General features: G+C 50.4%; 1 protein-coding gene across 1 annotated transcript in view; it reads left to right on the plus strand.

The window, feature by feature from the left end:
• Window positions 1-16,371: 16,371 nt before the first annotated feature.
• LOC127036950 (deleted in malignant brain tumors 1 protein-like) overlaps window positions 16,372-21,401 on the plus strand; it is a 91,820-nt gene continuing 86,790 nt past the window's right edge. Inside the window, 4 exon segments of the mRNA XM_050928236.1 lie at window positions 16,372-16,390; window positions 18,082-18,429; window positions 19,080-19,394; window positions 20,548-20,895. Of these exon segments, the coding sequence (XP_050784193.1) occupies window positions 16,372-16,390; window positions 18,082-18,429; window positions 19,080-19,394; window positions 20,548-20,895 (1,030 nt within the window).

Here is a 21,401-nt window from a genome sequence, read left to right on the forward strand (position 1 = left end):
AGGTGCCCCAGATGGAGTGAACCTAACAGGCAATGATCAAGTGATCTCTCTCCTGCCATCCATCTCCACCCTCTGGCAAACAGAGACTAGGGACACTATTCCTTACCCAGTCTAGCTAATAGTCATTAATGGACTTAACCACCGTGAATTTATCCAGTTCTCTTTTAAACGCTGTTATAGTCGTAGCCTTCACAACCTCCTCAGGTAAGGAGTTCCACAAGTTGACTGTGCGTTGCGTGAAGAGCTTCCTTTTATTTGTTTTAAACCTGCTGCCTATTAATTTCATTTGGTGACCCCTAGTTCTTGTAATATGGGAATAAGTAAATAACTTTTCCTTATCCACTTTCTCCACATCACTCATGATGTTATATACCTCTATCATATCCCCCCCTTAGTCTCCTCTTTTCCAAGCTGAAGAGTCCTAGCCTCTTTAATCTCTCCTCATATGGGACCCGTTCCAAACCCCTAATCATTTTAGTTGCCCTTTTCTGAACCTTTTCTAGTACCAGTATATCTTTTTTGAGATGAGAAGACCACATCTGTACACAGTATTCGAGATGTGGGCGTACCATCAATTTATATAAGGGCAATAATATATTCTCAGTCTTATTCTCTATCCCCTTTTTAAAGATTCTTAACATCCTCTTTGCTTTTTTGACTGCCTCTGCACACTGCGTGGACATCTTCAGAGAACTATCCACGATGACACCAAGATCTTTTTCCTGACTCATCGTAGCTAAATTAGCCCCCATCATATTGTATGTATAGTTGGGGTTATTTTTTCCAATGTGAATTACTTTACATTTATCCACATTAAATTTCATTTGTCATTTTGTTGCCCAATCACTTAGTTTTGTGAGATCTTTTTGAAGTTCTTCACAGTCTGCTTTGGTCTTAACTATCTTGAGCCGTTTAGTATCATCTGCAAACTTTGTCACCTCACTGTTTACCCCTTTCTCCAGATTATTTATGAATAAGTTGAATAGGACTGGTCCAAAGACTGACCCTTGGGGAACACTACTAGTACCCCTCTCCATTCTGAGAATTTACCATTAATTCCTACCCTTTGTTCCCTGTCTTTTAACCAGTTTTGAATCCATGAGATCTTTTAGAAAGCTGTCCAGTCACCATATCGAGACACCTAGGTATGTACTGGATTCTCCATCATGTAAAAAATTGTTCCAGGAATTAATTATCTCTACCGTTACAAGTCTACATTTATGTTCCAGTCTACATTTGTCTAGCTTCAGTTTCCAGCCATTGCAGCTGGTTCTGCCTTTGTCTGCTAGTATTAATGCATGACACCATCCTGCGTTCTCTCTCTCTCTCATTCCGCTCATGTCTGTGCATACATGCACATGTACAGCTGGGACATTAGTGTATAAGACTGTGGGACCATCGCTGTTTACTTGTGCTGAGCGGGAGTTTATTTTTGCACATGAAGAAGTAAACATTATTCTTGCAAGTGGAAAGAGAGCAGGAGTGTGAAAGAGGGAAACAATTAACTAGAGTCCCAGAAAAGTTTGGCCAAAGGTTTTGGCTCTGGGACTGTTTCCTGGCACCAAGTGGGGCTGCTTTCTAGGCATTACTGCCCAGCAGAATGACTGCTGTGTGACTCAGGTGAATGGTGCGGGAGGTGGACACTGCAATTACCCACCCTTGGGTGAGCAGAACTTCCACTGGCCATCATTGTTATAGTTGGTGGTGGTGTTGGCTTCCCTCTCTAGTGCATGAAGAGTATGATTTCCCCTTGTAAATAAAGGAGACGGAGCAGGTGGGAGAGCCTGAGTCTGAAAATGAAACACAGAGAGATCAAAGACAGACAAATTACAACCACAAGTGGCACAAAGCAGTGTTGCCTTATTGGAATCAATAGGCTAGATCCCCAGAGGGTGTAAAGCATCACGATGCAGTGAGACCCATGGAAGTATGCCAATTTACACCAGCTCAGGGGAAGAGTAAGTAAATCTGCAGTCAGCAACACAGGCACTAGCAGGAAGCTCTTCATTCTGATTTCAGAATTGGTCTAATCCTCAAATTCATCCTAGTTCATTTTAGAAATTAGCTCTGATAGTTTTTTTATTGCAAATTATTTACACCAGAAATGCTGTGGGATTTAGCTGCATGGAACAAGGAACCAGATCTCAACCTCAGTTACTCCAGAGTCTCAGAGAAGGAGAACATCAAGCTGGAGCTGAGGGAAAGAATTTTTTAGTTGAGACCCTCCTTTCAGATCTCAATGTGTCCTCTCACACTAAGGATACCCCTCCGAGGGAAGGGGCCCTAGTTATTAGGTAGAGACAGGCAATAGTAATGGGGGATTTGATTATTAGAAATACAGATAATTGGGTCTGTAACAACTGAAAGAATCACATGGTGAATTATGGGCCAAATGTGAAGGTTTTGGATGTACAAGACATCGAGATAGAATTATCTGTAGTGCTGAGGAGGAGCTGATGATGGTACATGTAACAACAACGACAAAATTAAATACATCAGAAGTGCAAGTCTGCCAAATAAGCAGTGGGAACATTGAACGATTGAGATGCTAAAGGAGCACTCAAGGAACACAAGGCCATTGTGGAGAAGCTAAATGAATTTGTTGCATCAGTGTTCACTGATAACCAATAACAATGAAAGTTGGTAGAAGGGGTATGTCATAAACAGATAGCTAAGGGTTAATGTCTCTTTCACCTATAAAAGGGTTAACAAACAGTGACCTGAAACACCTGACCAGAGGACCAATCAGGAGACAAAATACTTTCAAAACTAAGTGGAGGGAAGTTTGGGTGTGAGTTCTTTGTTCTTTGTTCTTCTCTTGGAGGATCTGAGAGAGACCAGACATTACTGCAGGCTCTCTAAGTTTCTTTTCATAAAGTAAGTAAAACAGGTGGTTTAGGCTTTTTAATTGTTTTAACTCTATTTGCAATTGTGGATCTGGCTGGTTAACTTTTATATGTGTAGTTGCTGGGAATATTTTGATTTGTATTGGTACTGGTGGAAAAGTCTCTTTCTGGTGTCTGTAAGCTATAAGACCCTGTAATATTTACATCTTGAAGTTACAGAGATAATTCTTTACTTTTTCCTTTCTTTTATTAAAAGATTTCATTTTAGAGAACCTGATTGATTGGTTTTTCTCTGTTTCCCTTGTTTTATCCCAGGGGATTGGGATAACTCACCACGACGGGTGGGGGAGATAGGGAGTGATAAAATCTCTCTCTGTTTTCCTTGAATCTGTTTGCCTCTTTTAGGAAGGGAAGGGAGATGCTTCTCTGTATGGTGATTTAAGAGGTTAGATCAGTATCTCAGAATAGCCCAGGGAGGGAAATTCTGGGAGGGGGAGAGATGGGGGAATGGTTTATTTCTCCTTGTTTTAAGAACCCAGGGGATCTGGGTTCCTGGGGTCCCCGGGGAAGGTGGGGAGGTCAGAGTGCCCCAAAACACTATATTTTGGGTGGTGGCAGCCTATCAAATCTAAGCTGGTAATTAAGCTTAGGGAAATTCATGCTAGTATCTCATTTTCTGGACTCTAAGATTCAGATTTGGGAAAGATTGCTAGGACACGGTAGGAAAAGGAGACAAAGACTGGATTAGTCTAAACAAAAATATCTACTGATGCCACCAAATATCTGTGTTAGCCTTGTGACTGATGAATAAGGGAAGAGTAGGGACTGGAAATCAATGGACCAAAGTTGGTATATCAGAAATTGGGCCTAATTGGTGAATGAAATAATGACTGGATGGGCTTGTAACATGCGTAATATCCTGGATAAACCTGCCTGAAGTAAGTTACAGCTTATTGAATTAACTTTAATACCTTTGGGGTCCATTGTATTCCAAATGCAATTGTTTCATATGTTGTAGAATTATATGTAACTTTTCTAGGAGACGTGACTAAAGTAAACCTTGCGCAAATGTTAAGCACTTCAAAGAACTGGCTATAACAATATGTGTGAAGTGGGTTTCATAGCAGGCACATGGGAGGCCTTTTGAAGCTATGCCCTGGGGAGAAAAACCCTCTCTCTGCTGATTACCTGCACCTGAGAACCCCAGATCCAACTATCCAACTGAACTGTAGAAAGGATGGTCTAAACTTTTCATGAGCGTGCTAGTTCTGAGCTGAGTCTGCTAGGAACTTGTGACCAAAGAAGCGATTCCTTGGTGGATTTGAAAGACTAATCACCTGCCAGAGCCCATGCTGCAGTTGGGGTGATCTCAGGGAGGATTACTAGCATGTGTGTAGGCTCTGTTATTGGTTTAACATGTTTTCTCTGTAATGCTTTTGCCCTGTGAGTTAATGTGCTTGCTTTGAAAGAGCTGAGTGCTAACTTATCTGTGTGCAATGACACTGCTGTTAGTCTCTGAATAGAAGGCAAAAAGCAGCAAAGGCAGCCTGGAAACACCCCAGTCAGGAGGGAGGGAGACAAGGTTGTTGACAGCTGGGGAGCTGGAGCCTTGACTGGGTGCCCTTTCTGGGCAATAGAGAGGGGAATACAGGTGCAGTTGTCATGAACTGTGACAGAATTATTCCACCTGCTACCTTTGCCTGTTTGGAGCTTTAAAAAGGGAGATTTTGGGTACCAAAATGGCAGAGCAGACCCCTGGGATTCCCTGGGGAAAGGTTGACAGCTTCTGCTTTGCTCCAGAGACTCTGACTTTGCTGGTGAGACTCACTCACTGGGATGTCCAGACCAGTACTCCAGTGAAGAAAACCATCCTTAAAGCTGGATCATGAAGACCCCAGCTGCATGCACATGAGATCCTGCCCTGTCTTCCCTTCCCTCCTGGGCTCCTTTCCAGCCCTCACCATCTTCCTCCCATCCTCCCCCTATCTCTCTGCTCTTTTCCTGAACCATTTTGCAAGAGTCACATTTCTAGATTGCAAGGCCAGCAGGGACTATTGTGACCATCCAGTCTGACCTCCTACATAGCACAGGCCGGATACCCTCCCTCGGCAAGCCCTGCATCTAACCCCTAGATTTTGGCTGGGCTGGAGGCTACCATAGAAATACATCCAAGATTGCCCAGTCCCCTAGAGGAAGCCCTCTTCTTGTGTCTCTGCATGGCCCTTCCTCAGCTTCCTCCCCACTGGGACCCTCCATCATTTGTGTGACCCTGTGACGAAGTGGGGGGTTTTCTTGGGTTTTCCGTGTTTTCCAGTGGGTTGCATGAACAGGGGGTGGAACTCAGTGTCCCCAGGTGTTACTGGTTTAACAAGGTGAAGGAAAGGGAGTTTGTTGTTACAGAGGACCGGAGAGGGAACTTGGGACCCCAGCCGATGGCCTGGAGGATGGAGACCCCAGCTACTGGTGACCTGGTGACCAGGAGATGCAGCACAGAAGTCACAGCCGGTTCTGGCCAGTGGGAGGACAATGGTCTGCGAAGAGAGGACCCCGGTGACCTGACCAGCTGGTTCCAGCCAGAGGAGCCAGAGGAGGCCTGAGAGGAGAGAAGGCCCAGGCCACCCTGTTTACAACCCTGTTTACCTGGGAAGAAGACAATGGACAGAGAGAGTTTGGGGCCGGGGATATCAGAAGCCCAGCTGGGAAGCAGGGGTCTCTGGGCTGGAGAGGGGGAGCAGGCAGAGCGCACCTGGCTGCAGGGAGACTGGGATGTGCTGTGCTGAGGGAGGACAGGCTTGAGACCCTGGGAGTTTCCTATGCTGTGTTCAACTCTCAATAAACCCTCCTGTTTTATGCTAGCTGAGAGTCACTCCGGTCTAGAGAACAGGGTTGCATCATCCCCTTCTGGAGTGAGGAGGCCCCGGGGGTCCAGAGCACGTGGACTCCCTGAGGGGGCCCACGGTGAGAGACAAACGTGCTAAGGCTCAGAGAGGTGCAGCTCCAGAAGGTGGAGGGGCCCCAAGAGAGAGTGAACCCCCGAGAAGGGCTGTCGCACTGAAAGGGGCACCCCCCACGGACCTCATGGGACCAAAAGTGGGCACGATCTGTGAGTCCGTGACAGACCCCAAACTGATACTGGCCATTCCTGGCCAGACAGACCCCAAACAGCCAATTCCATCCCCCCAGCTCCCAAACAGCCAGTCACATTCTGGCCATCCCCACAGCTCAGAGAATGGACGGATGCACGCACTCAATGGGGGGCAGTAAGCAGAGCTGGGGGCAGTGTGTGGCTGAGCCCCTCCCCTCCATGCAGCAGAGGAGCAGCTTGGTCAGTGGGTGGCACTGCAAAACTGTGCAAGATCTCCTGCTCCCCATGCTGGCTCCTCTCCATTCCCCGTCTACACAGGCTCCGGCTCTGTCCTATGCCACCCCACTCCAGTTACTGCCTCCCTTGGTGGAGGGACCCCATCCACCATCACTGTCAGGAGTGGGGGTTGCCCAGAATGGGGCTGGCTCACAGCTCCAAACACTCAGTCAGTGAGGAGGTGTAACTGGAGCGGGGTGGGGAGGGGAGCTGGACCTTATGTTGATGGGGTAGCGGAGCCTGGGAGCCCTATGAGGCAGCAGCTTTGCAAGCAGCCTGCACCCCTTGAGGACCTGGCTCACACACACACACTGTGAGCTCTGGGCAGCGCGGCCCTGGCTGCGGTCACATGCCTGGCACAGACCAGGAGGAAAGATGCCTCCTGAGGGGCTGAGCCAGCTGAGCCAGCCTGGCCCATGTCACAGGGAAGGGAGATAGAGTAGAGTGGCTCCCCCAGGCTGGGGTTTGGGATAGTCTGATTCAGCTCTCGGTGCACCCCTGGGTTATATGCAGGAGCCAGCTGGTTTACAGGGACCTAGGGTCAGTGTGGATCTCCCCTTCTCTGCCTCATGGGAAGCACACGAGCTCTCATTTCTGTCCCAGCCGATGCTGCAGGTCCCTCTGGCCCATCCCACAGACCTGCCCCCTCCCTACAGTAACCAGCCCCAGCTGTTCAGTCCTACCACAGAAGATCCTCCTCCCCCAGTTCTAACCATCCTCACGCCCCAGCCCTGACCCTTCAGCTCCGCTGGAGACTATTGCAGATGGGAGCTCGGCACTGGTGGGGAGAGGGGAGAGCACTGTTCACCATCTCCAGTGGGGCGCCCCACGGCTCTATCCAAAGACAGGGCAGGATCTCACGGGGCCCCATCCCGGCCCTCGTGCACCCAGCGCTGTGCTAGTGTCCCTGCTACGCACTAAGCCCTGGGGTTTCCATGGCGCCTGTCCCTGTGCTGTGACAGTTCGTGCAGACTCAGGGGATGAGGGTGAGGGGTTCACATGGCTCCCCCCAGCCTCAGGGCACCTGACCATTTACCAGCCTCCTGGCTCCCTGCCATTGTGCTGCCCATCCCCCAGCCTGCTCCCGTCCCTGGACTCCCTCAGTAGCTCTGTGTCATCTGCACCAGTCTCACCCTCCCCCGATCACCCTGCTCAGCGGGAGAATAAATGTGTGAAACACCCACCCTAGGATGGGCCCAGCCCGTATCTCCCGGCTGCCAGAGGGAGAGTCACCACCGGGGGCTCCTCTTTGGCCCTATCCACAGCAGGCCAGTAGGCGCAGCTGGAGGCTGGGCAGCTAAGACATTAACTAGCCTGGCTGTAAACCCTCGTGCAGGCCACGCAGAGCACGTGTGTGATCTGGGCATGGCCAGGCCTGGGGGAAGCACACGCAGTTCAGTGTGAGTTGTCAGAGCGCTGCCTGCACCAGGCTTTGGAACGGGCTGGGTGGGGTGTCAGAGCCAACACCTCTGAATAGCCGCGTGCCCTGGCAGCCACACGCCTCGGCTACACAGACGGGCACCGGCTCCATTCAGATTGGGGGTAAAGCTCATATTAGCCCTTGTCCCATGGGAATGTTCTCAGTTCTTGTCATTTTTGTCAGCTGCTCCGTGTGCAGGGGCAAGATCATATCAGCACTGAGGATCTTGGAAGCCGAACCCAGCACCCACCTCCATCAACTCTCAGTTCAGTTTCAGGACAGGAAGCCCAATGAATTACGAAGTGTGTTTACCAATGAAATCTGCTAGGCAGACAGTGATCACCTAGATGCCAAACACTTCCCTGTTCCCCTGAGATAGCCAAGGATGGGCATAGACCAAACATCCAGCCCAAACCTTCAGGAGCTAGCCAGAGACTGAGCCGCATAATGCTCGATATGCAAGGATGCAGCATCCTTTCAGGATTTGCTGAGATGATAACATGGGAACGTGGCTTGGGCACAATCTCAGGTGCGAATGGACCTGCTTTAGGTACACTGGGGTGTCCCTATGGGGAGAGGCCAGTGCAGTGATGCCCCGTCCCTGGACAGACAAAAGCTGTGTCTACACCACAACCGCAGTAGTAGCACAGATCAGTGCTGCAGCTACGCCGCTGTGGTGTCGTGATGCAGATTCTATAGCAATGGAAGGGGCTTTGCCATTGCCATAGTTAATCCACCCCTCCAAGCTGGGTGAACCTAAGCTTTACGTGTCGACCAGACCAAGCATCAGCCTCGTTCAACTGGAGTAAGGGCGTCCACATGGCCCTCAGTGTCGCTTTAACTGCATGGGCTCATGCTCACGCACTCAGTCCAACCCCTGCACCTGCCCCGTGTACACCAGGCCTCCATGACTCAGTTCTGCTGACTCCCTGTAAACCAGCTCCAGGAACAGCCCCTCTGCCCCATGTGTCCCAGAACCAGCTGTTCCAAGGGGGTTTGTTTGCTCAGCATTTTCCAGGAACACATATTTCACAATCCAATGATTTCAATAAAGCCACAGCGCAGGACACAAGGGTCACTTCTCCTCTGTGGGCTCAGTCACACTCACCCACTGAGTCACTGCAGGGGGGTGCAGAGGGAGAGGTCTCTGCAGTGAGAGGTCTGTCACACCCCCTGTCCCCTTGGGTCTCTGCCCCCTTGGGTGCCTGCCCCATCTCCCCAGCCTCCCAGCCTGTGACCATCACACCGAGCTCAGCCTGCCTCTCTCACAAGGACGATCGCCTGCCCTAACCCCTGGCCATGCTGCCCCACAAGGACTGTGCTATGAACATGGGGTTTCTCGGGTGCCTCCTGCTCCCCCTTGGCAGGAGCTCAGATGCCTGCGCTGGAGCCAGGAACACAAGGATCCCCATCCTCCTGGCCTGGCTTTGGGGTGAGTGGCCTTTTCTCTTTGTTCTGGCTTTGAACAGCCCTGGGGGCGTCCTGCGATTCTCTAGCCCCTCACATCAGACACGGCATAGCTGTGTCCTGGGAGCCAGGACTCCTGGGGTCTAGTCTATCTTGGGAAGTGGAATGGGGTCTAGTGGATAGAGCAGAGGGACTGGGAGCCAGGACATCTGGGTTATATTGCTGCCTTGGGAAGGAGAGTGGGGTCTAGTGGATAGAGCGGGGTGGGGGGTGATACTAGGATCTATCTAGCTGGATATATGATTTTACAATACAATTTATTTAACTTTTGTTAAGTGTTAAAAGAGTAAAAAGAAACTGGAATGTCTCTGAATCCTGGAGGTGTTTCCCAGCCACCCTGGGTTGGTCTCTTTAGGAACACGGGACACAGAGTGTGTCATATAATCCTAGTCACACACTTGTCAAGCGCCATCTTCACATAAGTTAGCATGTTCTCCCCTCACCCATTAGGAGGCAGTTCTTGAACCTTCTTCTCATTTCCAGCCTAACATGTCTCCTGGTCAGTTAATCCCCACTTGTTCTCCTGCCAACAATTTCCTTTGGCTTTATTTGGAATTAATCCTGCTTTGAATAGGGGTCTGGACTAGATGACCTCCTGAGGTCTCTTCCAGCCCTAATCTTCTATGTTTCTATGATTCCATGAGTAGCTCTTCTCACTCTCTGGGGTTCCCATGATGGATTCATACAGAGCAACCAGATCCCTGCTCAGCCTCTACTGTGCCAGCTAAACTGGCCAAGCCCCTCTTGTCTGACCAGCCTCCATGCTCCGACCATCCTAACAGCCCTTATCTGCACCTGGTCCCATCTGAATCCATCTGTCTTGCATGCAGCTGACCAGAACTGCACACAGGATTCCAAATGATTGCCCCAAATGACCTAACTCCTGTCCTCTTCTCACTGTGTTTGTTCAGAGTTTGATGCTTCATTTCTTAAATATTATTTATTATGCAAACACAAGAATTCATGTTATGGCAGCATTGTATGCCGAGCTCAAGACCCTGTGGTACTGGGCTCTGCACTGGCAGGGTGAAAGGCAGTCTCTGCCCCCAAGAGCTCAGTCTAAATGGAGAGAATAGAAACAGGCAGTAGGGACACATAGAGAGGATGTGATAGCAGCTGTTGGGAACGGAGCCCTGGTCTCATCAGTCCCAGCCCGGTGCCCCTCAGCACTACCACTATGCTTGGTGCTCTACAACACACAACTAGAGCTAGCCACTGGGCTCACAGTCAGCCATGAAATGTGCTGTCCCCAGACACAGCCCGTCTCAGACTCAGGTAGGCACTGACAGAGCCTGTGGGACAAGGACAAGTTAATATTACAAATTTCAGCTCCCTCTCAGCATCCATCAGCATTTCCAGAGGGCCAGCAATCCACTTTGTAAGCCCAAATACAGAGATGATAACTTTGTTGCCGGACACTAAAAGAAGAGCACATCATTGAGAAAGTTTGCAAACGACACAATTGGGGGAGTGGTAAATAATGAAGAGGACAGGTCATTGGTTGAGAGACCTGGGCGCTTTGTAAACTGGGTGCAAGCAAACAATATGCATTTTAATAGAGCGTCATGCAAATGTATACATCTAGGGACCAAGAACATGTGCCATACTTACATGTTGAACTCTCTCCTGGGAAGCAATTACTGTGAAAAAGGTTTGGGGTCAGGGTGGATGAACATGAGCTCCCAGTGTGACACTGTGGCCAAAAGATCTGCTGTGATCATAGGACGTGTGACCAAGGGAATTTCTCGGACAAGCAGATAGCCTATTTTACCTCCACATTTGGCACTGGTGTGACCGATGCTGGAATCCTGTGTGGAGTTCTGGTGTCCCCAGTTCAAGAAAGAGGTTGAGAGGGCTCAGAGAAGAGCCATGAGAATGCAGAAAGGACTAGAAAACCTGCTTTATAACGATGGATTCAAAGAGCTCGATCTTAACAAAGAGAAGGTTAGGAGATGACTTGATCACAGTCTGCGAGTATCTACTCAGGGAACAAGTATTTCATAATGGGTTCTTCAATCTAGCAGAGAAACTTCCAATACCTGCAAGTTGAAGCTAGACAAATTGAGGCTGGAAATGACTCATTTATCAAGGGTCGTGGTGGATTTTCCATCACTGTCAGCTTTTAACTCATGATTGGATGTTTTTCTAAACAATCTGCTCTAGGAATGATTTCAGGGCAGGTCTCTGGCCTGTGCTATACAGGACTCAGACCAGATGATCACAGTGGTTCCTTTTGACCTAGGAATCTATTAATTTGTAAAACCCAAGTCAGACTGAAACTTTCTACCATACTACCACACTGTGCTGGGTGTGTGGGGCTGGGGCAGGTTTTGTGGAGCCCATAGGATCTCACAAAGGTGCCGAAATACTTTGCATTCAAAGTTTCTCCCTTGATTTGAGAGCAGCACCACTGGGACCCCACTGGGATTCCAAGTCTTGTAAAGAATTCATTCACTAGAATGAACGTAGCACATTGGCTCATTACATACTTATTAGCCATAATGGATCATAGAATCATAGAAGATTAGGGTTGTAAGAGAACACAAGAGGTCATGTAATCCAACCCTCTGCTCAAAACAGAACCAACACCAACTAAATCATCCCAGCCAGGGCTTTGTGAAGCCAGGCCTTAAAAATCTCTAAGGATGGAGATTCCACCACCTCCCTAGGTAACACATTCCAGTACTTGACCACCCTACTAGTAAAATATATTTCCTAATATCCAGTCTAGACCTCCCACTGCAACTTGAGACCATTGCTCCTTGTTCTATCATCTGCCACCACTGAGAACAGCCGAGCTCCATCCTCTTTGGAACCCGCCTTCAGGTAGTTGAAGGCTGCTATCAAATCTCAACACACACACACTCTTCTCTCCTGCAGACTAAATAAGACCTGTTTCCTCAGCCTTTCCTCATAAATCATATGCCCCAGCCCCCAATCATTTCCGCTGACCTCCACTGGACTCTTTCCAATTTGTCCACATCCTTTCTGTAGTGGGGGCCCCAAAACTGGACACAATATCCCAGATGTGGCCTCACCAGTGCTGAACAGAGGGGAATAATCACTTCCCTCAATCTGGTAATTGGGTTGCAGCCTTAAACCCAATCCCAGGATGTTCTGGGCTCTCAGTAGGTAAATTGCTAGGTAACTTGGGGGAAGAAGGTCCCCTGGAGTTACTAGTGTCCCTCTCCTTCCCAAAGACAGTGCATCATGCCTAACCTGTTCCTCAGGGCAACAGTAGGGTTGGTGAGAGACGGGTTGCTTCTTAACGAGATAACTTAGGGTGGAGTAGGGTCCCATTTTACAATACCTCGCCCCTAATACCTTTACAATAAGCTCAGTTTGGCCTTTTTATCCGATTTGGTGAATCTCTTCATGTCTAGCACCTTTGGAGATAGGTTCTTTTCCAAATTTGGACCAGTCGTTCTGAGTTCTTTTCCCATCAAGAGTTATGTGGGACTATATCCAGCAGCTGCTATCAGTGTTGATCTGTAACTCATAAGAGCAAGGAATGGGTCTTCCTGATGTAGGATTTTCTTGGCTGTCTGTACAGCTCTCTCAGCTGCTTTGTGCACTTGGGGTAATGTGGGAGGCTCACAATAAGATCAAAATCATATTTAGTTTGGAATGACAAATTCTGCTGCAGTGAATTGTGGTCTGTTGTCTGTCACTAATTGCTCTGAAATACCAAAGTGAGCAAAAATGCATTTCAGTTTCTCCATAACACTGTGACATGTCTTTCAAGTACATTATCTCTATATACTTAGAAAAATAGTCCATGATGACTGGGTAATGACGACCTCTGAATGTCCATAAATCTGCAGCTAGTCTCTGCAAGGTCTCTCTGGTAGAAATATTTGTACACTGTACGGTTCAGCAATGTCTCTTAACTTGATTTGTACGGGATCTCTTTTCAAAAGCCCAATATCATAAGCCCATAAGAACAGCCATACTGGATAAGAGCAATGATCCATATAGCCCGGTATCTTATCTTCCAACAGTGGCCAGTGCCAGGTGCCCCTGTGGGAATGAACAGAACAGGTAATCATTGAGTGATCCATCCCTTGTCACTCATTCCCGGCTTCTGGCAAAAGGAGGCTATGGATACCATCCCTGCCCATCCTGGCTAATAGCCCTGGATGGACCTATCCTCCATGAACTTCTCTAGTTCTCTTTTGAACCCTGTTATAGTTTGGTCCTTCACAACATCCTCTGGCAAAGAGTTCCGCAAGTTGATATTGTGTTATGTGATCAAATCCTCCAGTGAGTTCTTCCACCTTTCTCACTTGGCCCATTGTGGCTGACAGGCTGCTGCTGAGAAGGTTGATGGTCTGTGGTTCTTTGATCACATGCACTCTGAATGCACAGCTTTTGTCTTAGTAAGTTGTTTCTGTGGTGAACTGGCCTATGCATTTAAGAGTACTTCCAGGGCTAGGCACAGCCCTCAGGTGACTTCAACTATGGGAGGATGTGAAAGGGTGCACTCACCCCAAACTGGCCGAGGAAGGGTTAATTTCTCACTGTGGGTGGAGGAGGCCACGCCCCCATGTCCCTACCAGGCATGCACCAAATGTATAAAAGGGAACAGCACTGCTCAGTCAGGGCAGACCGCTGGAGAGGAAGGACTCACACCCCAGGCTCCAGCCTGGGAGCTCTCAAAGCTCCAGACTGCAGGACCCAGACGTACCGAGACGCAGGCAGATGCTCAGGTACCTGAGGACACCACTTGGAGGTAGGAGCCACTGGGAGCAGCACAGCATAGGGAGACCTGAGACCCAGAGGATGTCTAGACCAAGACTGCAGGAGTCACAGTAGGAAGTAGCCCAGGGAAGGACAAGCCATTGTCCCTACAGCAGTCAGCGTGTATCAAGCGGATCCCCACTGACTAAGCAGCGAGCCTACTTGCCACTACCAATGTCCTGGGACCCAGTGGAGCAGAGAGGGCCAAGGTCCTCCTACAATGGCCACCACTCACCTCTGGGAGGCAGCCCAATCCCCACTCCGGCCAATAAGCCTTCCTGCCCTGAGAATTAGGACAAACCCACTGACTCCAGCCATAAGGCTTTACCATCCCATGGACCAGGGCAAATCTTATTGTCTCAGGCCACTAGACCTTTCTGTCCTGCAGCTCAGGGCAATCCTATGGGCTCAGGTCACTGGGCCTCAGTACCGTACTGACAAGGGCAACCCTATTGACATTATCCAGTGGGCCACATTGTCTTGAGACAACAGACAGCTTGAAGACTGGGGTGCACTCACCGGCGCTAGACAGGAACACCCCACCCTGTCACAGAGATGTTGAAGGGGATTGTAAGTCCCTTCTGAGATGCCTGAAACATTAGCTCCTGAGTGAGTTTTATAGTCAATTGTCTTGCCATGAATATTCAGTTTCACTCTTCAGCCAGGCTCTATGTCATCACAAGTGATGGATCCCAGAAACAACGGCTCTTGATTGTCTGTAATCTGAGTCAGCTCCATAACTGCTGTGGTGCTGCAAACAGCTGCAAAATGTCTATATTTCATGCAAATATTACACCATGTGCCTCTGGCTGGACATGTATCGTCTTTTGGGATGGGACCTTTTCCACACCTAGTGTATGCAGGCTGTCCCTCTTAGCCTGGGCATTCTCTCTCCCTGCCTCAGGCCTTTTATGGTAATGACCTTTAATACTCAACTATCTGTTTATAGCTTCTAAGAGCTACACTAGAGAGTTTACAGCAGCAGAGCTGAAGTAAGGCAGCTGTGCCAAACTCTCTAATGTAACCACTCTGAGCTGACAGGAGAGCTTTCCAGTTGGCTTAACAACTCCAGCCCCATTAGCCGCAGTAGCTGTGTCTGTGGGACAGCTTCTTCTGCCCACATAGCACTGTCCACACGATGCTTAGGTCGGTATAACTTACATTGCTCGGTGGGGGTTCACACCCCTAAGCACCATAAGTTATACCACAAGAAGGGCTAGCGTAGACATTGCCTAAGCTAAGCCATAACTAGTTTCCGATTTATCAATTTGCTCCTGCCTTTTGTTCTGTTGTTTGACTAATTCAGACTGGTTTGCTATTTGAATAGCTGTGGCTAGAGTTAAATCTCTCTTCAGATGTAGCTGCTGTGAAATTTTTTTATCTGTTAGCACACACAGGCTGGTTACTGGGTTATTTTCAATCTTTGAATCCCCAAAATCACAGTTTTCACCCAATATATGTGGAGCTTTTATAAAACATTCAAAACTTTCCTCTGGTTCTTGAGTTCTCCAGTGGAAAGAAGCTTCCTCATAAGCTGCATTTCTCTGAGGTATAAAGTATGCATAGAACATAGCCAGACCCCTTTCATAGTCATCTTTGTGACCGTCTTCACTAAAGTCAAAGGATTTAAAGATATGCTCTGCCTCCTTCCCATAGCCAACATTGAAGATGATACCTGCATGTGTCCAGTTTCCTTGTGTAGCTTGGCAGCAATGTGAAATCATCTTTCCAGTGTGTCCATGGTGAAGTTTGTGAAAGCTGAAGTTCTCTGGGGCACTGAAGAGTGGCGTGGTGACGAGATCCTACAACCTTTGTAGCTTTGTTCCTTCTGTTTATGTTCTTAATTTGTTCCACACGCCATGTCACGTTCTTCTGTACCAAACATGGACTGGTCACAGAGCTTGCTTTTACACACCACGATCCTTTAATGCTCTGCCAGGCACGGCTGAGATCAGCTTAAAACAGGAGCAGGCAAACTTTTTGGACTGAGGGCCATATTGGGTTGCGGAAATTGTATGGAGGGCCAGTAAGCAGAGGCTGTGCCTCCTCAAACAGCCAGGCATAGCCCAGCCCTCACCCCCTATCTGCCCCTCCCTCCCGCTTCTCGCCCCCTGACGGCCCGCATAGGACCCCTGCCCACACACACACCCACTTCCTCTCCCCTGACCGCCCCCGGAACCCCCACCCCTGACTGCCTCCCGCTGTCACATCCATCCCCTCCTCACATTCCTCACTGCCCCCTCAGCACCCCTGCCCCGTCCAACCACCCTTTCTCCCTGTCCTCTGACTGCCTCTGGAACCCCTGTCCCTGACTGCCCCCCGCTGCCCCATCCAACCCCACTCCTCCTTCTTGTCTGCCCTCTGGGACCCCTGCCCCCAAGCAACCCCCCTGTTCCCTGATCTCTGACCACCCCGACCCCTATCCACACCCATACCCCCTGCCCACCAGCCTGAGCTCCCCTGCCCTCTATCCAAACCCCCCTGCTCCCTGCCCCCTTACAATGCTGCCCGGAGCACTGGAGGCTGGTCACGCCACCATGAAGCACAAAGCACCGGGTGAGGCTGGGTTCTGCAGCTGCGCTGCCCAAGAGCTCGCAGCCCCACCACCCAGAGCATTGCACTGCCAGCAGGGCGAGCTGAGGCTGCAGGGGACGGGGAACAGTAGGGGAGGAGGCGGAGGCGAGCCTCCCGGGCCAGGACCTCAGGGGCTGGCAGGAGGGTCCCATGGGCCGGATGTGGCCTGCAGGCCGTAGTTTTCGCACCGCTGGCTTAAAATAAGGTATTTTATACACATTACCACCTAGTGGCTGAGAAGCATAATACACTTTTGCATCCCATTACAGGGCTTGTGGAGTTGTCACACTCTTGTATTTTGCCAGCTACTTAGGGCTCATATGCACTGGAAACATTACAGTATAGTTGCTACCAATGCCGATGGGGGAGGTTCTCCCATTAGTGCAGGCAATCCATCTCCCTGAGAGTCAGTAACTAGGGTCACTGAAATATGACGTGCAGCTGAGACCTTTTCTCCCAATGCATCAACAGATGGCAGGGGGGAGATCACTCAGGCCACTGCTTACATCAACCAGTATTTGGAGATCCCTGAAGTGTCCAGCCATAGAGATAGAGACTTACATCATGTCTTTGCTTTCTTTCAGCTTCTATGACAGGATTCCCCATGGCAGGTAAATACAAACATAGGCAGAGGGTGCATGGGGTGTGTGGGTGCATGTTGCAGGGTGCAGCTCTGTGTGCAGCTATCTCATAAGTATGGGGTGGGGAAGGGCCGAGTTAAGATTATTTAAACTAGTGGTTCAAATGTAGAACTGGAGACCTAGGTTCAAATCCTGCCTTTGTCAGATTCACACTGTGGACTCAGCCTCACTACATGCCTCAGTTTTCCCCACCAATGAATTGTTAGCAAGGCAGACTGTCACCACAGGAGAGTGCTCAGTTCAGCACAGGGCCGACCCTGTCTGACTGGACGCTGTGGAATATAGAGGAGCTGAATCAGCCCCAGTCAGGGCCAGTGGAGGCTTTGGAGGAGCAGAACTACAGCCCTTCAGAGTTGCTGCTGTTGGCTCTGGTCAGGCAGGGGCGTAGGAGTGCAGACAGGCAGGGAACCCAGGCAGGGACAAAGGGCAGTTCAGTCTCCTGACCAGTTACGCCCTTTGCCCCTCGGCTGGGAGCCGCTCAGACTGAGGGCCGGCCTGGCCTGCACACATCTGTCCTGTCATGGAGAGGAATTAACCCCAGCAGCTCATTTCACATTTTGGGCATCAGAGAGCTGCAGTGGCTGCGACTTCCACTCACTACCAGCTTGGACCCAGGGCCCCAGACGTGAAAGCCCAGTACCTGTTCCCCCCACACCAGCCACTGCCCCGGCCTGAGCTGGGGTCAAATGAGAACTGGTGCCCTCCAGGGGAAAAGCTCCAGGTCTCCTTCCCCCAGTGCACTGCGTCAGCTCATCCCCCTCGCACAGACTGTACTGGCCAGTGTCCCTCGGGGGAAAGACCCTGTTTCCAGTTCTCCATCCCACGAGTCAGCCATTCCCCCCTGCCTGAAGCTGGATCAGAGCTGGTGACCTCCCGAGAGGAACCCCACAGTGTCCCATTCCCAGCCCCACTGAGCCAGCCAGTCTGCCATACTGAGACTGAATGGGAGCCAGAGTAAATGGTAGGAGAAAAACCCCATATTCCTTTCCTCTAGCCCATCCCTGAGTGTTTATTCCCTTGGGATATTTGCAGACTCAGGCATCCCAGAACTAACTCAGCTCCGACTGGTGAATGGCCCAAGTCGCTGTGCTGGGAGAGTCGAGGTGCTTCACAACCAGCAGTGGGGAACCGTGTGTGATGACAGCTGGGATTTAACTGAAGCCAGAGTCGTATGCAGGCATCTGGGCTGTGGAACGGCGTTATCAGCCCCACGTGGGTCTCGGTTTGGACAGGGAACTGACCATATCTGGCTGCATGAGGTAAACTGCACAGGGACAGAAGCCACCCTCTCCGAATGCAGGGCTAGGCCTTGGGGAGAGCATAAGTGTAACCACGTAGAAGATGCTGGTGTTGTGTGCTCAGGTAAGCCTCATCTCTTCTGTCATGGTGGATGCTGCAGGGAGTGGATTGGGAAGCTCTCAGCTCAGTCCCTGCTTCCCCGTCGGAGTTCCTGTGCCCCAGCACTGCGCTATGGGCCTGTACTGAAGGGAACAGGTTGGGAACACAGTAGAGGGTGCTCTCCCCTATCAGTCTGGGCTCACCTCAGTCCTCCTGCTGGCTGACAAAAAGTCTGCACTGCAGGGTATGGGGCTCTCTCCTCACAGTCAGTGATGCTCACAATTCCCCAGAGCTGAGCTAGGGAGCACGCGCTGCAGAGGGTGGTGTGTGGGGCACAGTGAGAGGCCCTGTCCCCACTTTGATCGCTCTGATCCCCCACCCCTCCCTGACACAATGGGGTGCTGAGTAAGCATGGATCCCAGCTGTGGGACTTGGTGTCAAACTGAGCTTACCGCCACTCCTTGGGACTACAAACCCAGGTCACTTTGTCAAGAGTTGGACTAATAGCTCAACCATGATTGATAATTTGCACCACAGATAATTACTCCTTAATCTGTAATGTTCCCCAAAACTCTAACTGGACAAACATTTCCCCCTACTTCCTTTCATGCACAGTCATCAGCATCACTTGTGATTAGATGTACAGGAATTTTCTTGAGTGTTTATTTCATTTGCAGACTCGAACATTCCAGACCCAGGTCCTCTCCAACTGGTGAACGGCCCCAATCGCTGTGCTGGGAGAGTCGAAGTGCTTCACAACCACCAGTGGGGAACCGTGTGTGATGACAGCTGGGATTTAACTGATGCTGGAGTCGTGTGCAGGCAGCTGGGCTGTGGGACAGCATTATCAGCCCCAGGAGGGGCTCCCTTTGGGAGAGGTTCTGACACCATCTGGATGGATGACGTTAACTGCACAGGGACAGAAGCTGCCCTCACCGAATGCAGGGCTCGGCCTTGGGGAAAAAATAACTGTCACCATGGAGAAGATGCCGGTGTTGTGTGCTCAGGTAACCCTTCTCAGTCCCATCATGGGACTGCTGTCTGGAACAGGGTGGGAAGCTTTCAGCACAGTCCCTGTTTTCCTGTCTGAGCCAGTGCTGATTCTAGGGTCTCAGTGAGGTGCTGGGGGGCTGTGCTGCAGGGAGAGGTGTATGTGTCCCTGTGAGAGACCTTCCCCATCTCTGCTTGCTCCAGTCCCAGTGCTAAGCTATGGCACAGTCTGGCACTTTGTGGCCATTGGTGACAACAGTCAGATTCACAGTCAGCTGGAGCCTTTAGCTGTTCACTGGGAACCGTGGTCACTTCGCCAAGCATCAGGCTCCTGACCCCAATGTCCCAGGAAACTGGCAACTTAGCTAATGTTACCCTTGGCGTAGATGGGATCGGACACTGTCAGGGCCAGTAACACGGTGGTGTGGCCTAGTGGTCAAAGACAAGGTAGCATCAGGATCACCGTTGGAAATCACAGAAAATATGAAAGCCAAAAACAGAATCTGAAGACTTGTCCAAGGTCAAGCCACAGTCAGAGCTGGTCTCTGGAGTTAGGGTGAGGAAGCAGGAACAAGGGGCAGTAATGCGAGCAAGGAGCAGGCACAGGGCCAGGCAGCAGGAGCCAGGAACACGGGGTGGTAACGGGAGCAAGGAGCAGGAACCGGGCGAGGAAGCAGGAACCTGGTCTCTGAGGTCTGGCCAACAGCAGCCTTAACAACGAGTTGCTCAGACAAGGGGTAGGATGGGAACAGGAAGCTTTACACCTGGAGGTGTCCAATCAGCAGTTTGTTTCTATTCACCTACCCATGGTGGGTGGGCCTCTTCTTGTGGGCCACAACTACTATTCCCTCATTTCACCATGATGTGACAGGTAAGGCTGTAGTTCGGCATCCTCGGAGACCTGGGTTTGAGATCTGTAGTGCATGGGAGATGCCTAATTCTTTCCCATTTCCTGCATAAACAGCTGGGCCAACTTTGCCTAGCATGCTTCTCAGCTGTCCTGATTCACCCCAGAGGTGGCAGCATGTCAGTGGTGGGGAGTGAGCCCTTGATGGGTATCTGTTGTGTGGACCTGTAAGTGAGAAGCACTACATTCTCCAGTGTCACTAGTGATCACATGCACAGGAGCCTCCCTGAACGTTTATTTCCTTGGGGTGTTTGCAGACTCAGGCATTTCAGCAGTGGTTCCACTCCGACTTGTGAATGGCCCAAGTCGCTGCGCTGGGAGAGTCGAGGTGCTTCACAACCAGCAATGGGGAACCGTGTGTGATGACAGCTGGGATTTAACTGAGGCCAGAGTCGTGTGCAGGCAGCTGGGCTGTGGGACTGCATTATCAGCCCCACGTGGGTCTCGGTTTGGACAGGGAACTGACCGTATCTGGCTGCATGAGGTAAACTGCACAGGGACAGAAGTTGCCCTCTCCGAATGCAGAGCTAGGCCTTGGGGAGAGCATAACTGTAATCACGTAGAAGATGCTGGTGTTGTGTGCTCAGGTAAGTCTCATCTCTTCTGCCATAGTGGGTGCTGCAGGGAGTGGATTGGGAAGCTTTCAGCGCAGTCCCTGCTTTCCCATCTGAGTTCCTGTGCCCCAGCACTGCGCTATGGGCCTGTATTGTAGGGAGCAGGTTGGGAACACAGTAGAGGGTGCTCTCCTCTAGCAGTCTAGGCTCACCCCAGTCTTCCCGCTGTCTGACAAAAGGTCTGTGCTGCACGGTATGGGGCTCTCTCCACACAGTCAGTGACACTCACAATTCCCCAGAGCTGAGCTAGGGAGCACGCGCTGCAGAGGGTGGTGTGTGGGGCACAGTGAGAGGCCCTCTCCCCACTCTGATTGCTTTGATCCCCCACCCCTCCCTGGCACAATGGGATGCTGGGTAAGCATGGATCCTAGCTGTGGGACTTGGTGTCAAACTGAGCTTGCAGCCGCTCCTGGGGACTACAAACCCAGGTCACTTTTTTGGACTTCTAGCTCAAGCATGCTGGATAATTTGCACCACAGATAATTACCCCTGAACCTGTAATG

The sequence above is a fragment of the Gopherus flavomarginatus genome, chromosome 18, assembly GCF_025201925.1.
Source record: "Gopherus flavomarginatus isolate rGopFla2 chromosome 18, rGopFla2.mat.asm, whole genome shotgun sequence".
NCBI classification, from domain to species: Eukaryota; Metazoa; Chordata; order Testudines; family Testudinidae; genus Gopherus; species Gopherus flavomarginatus.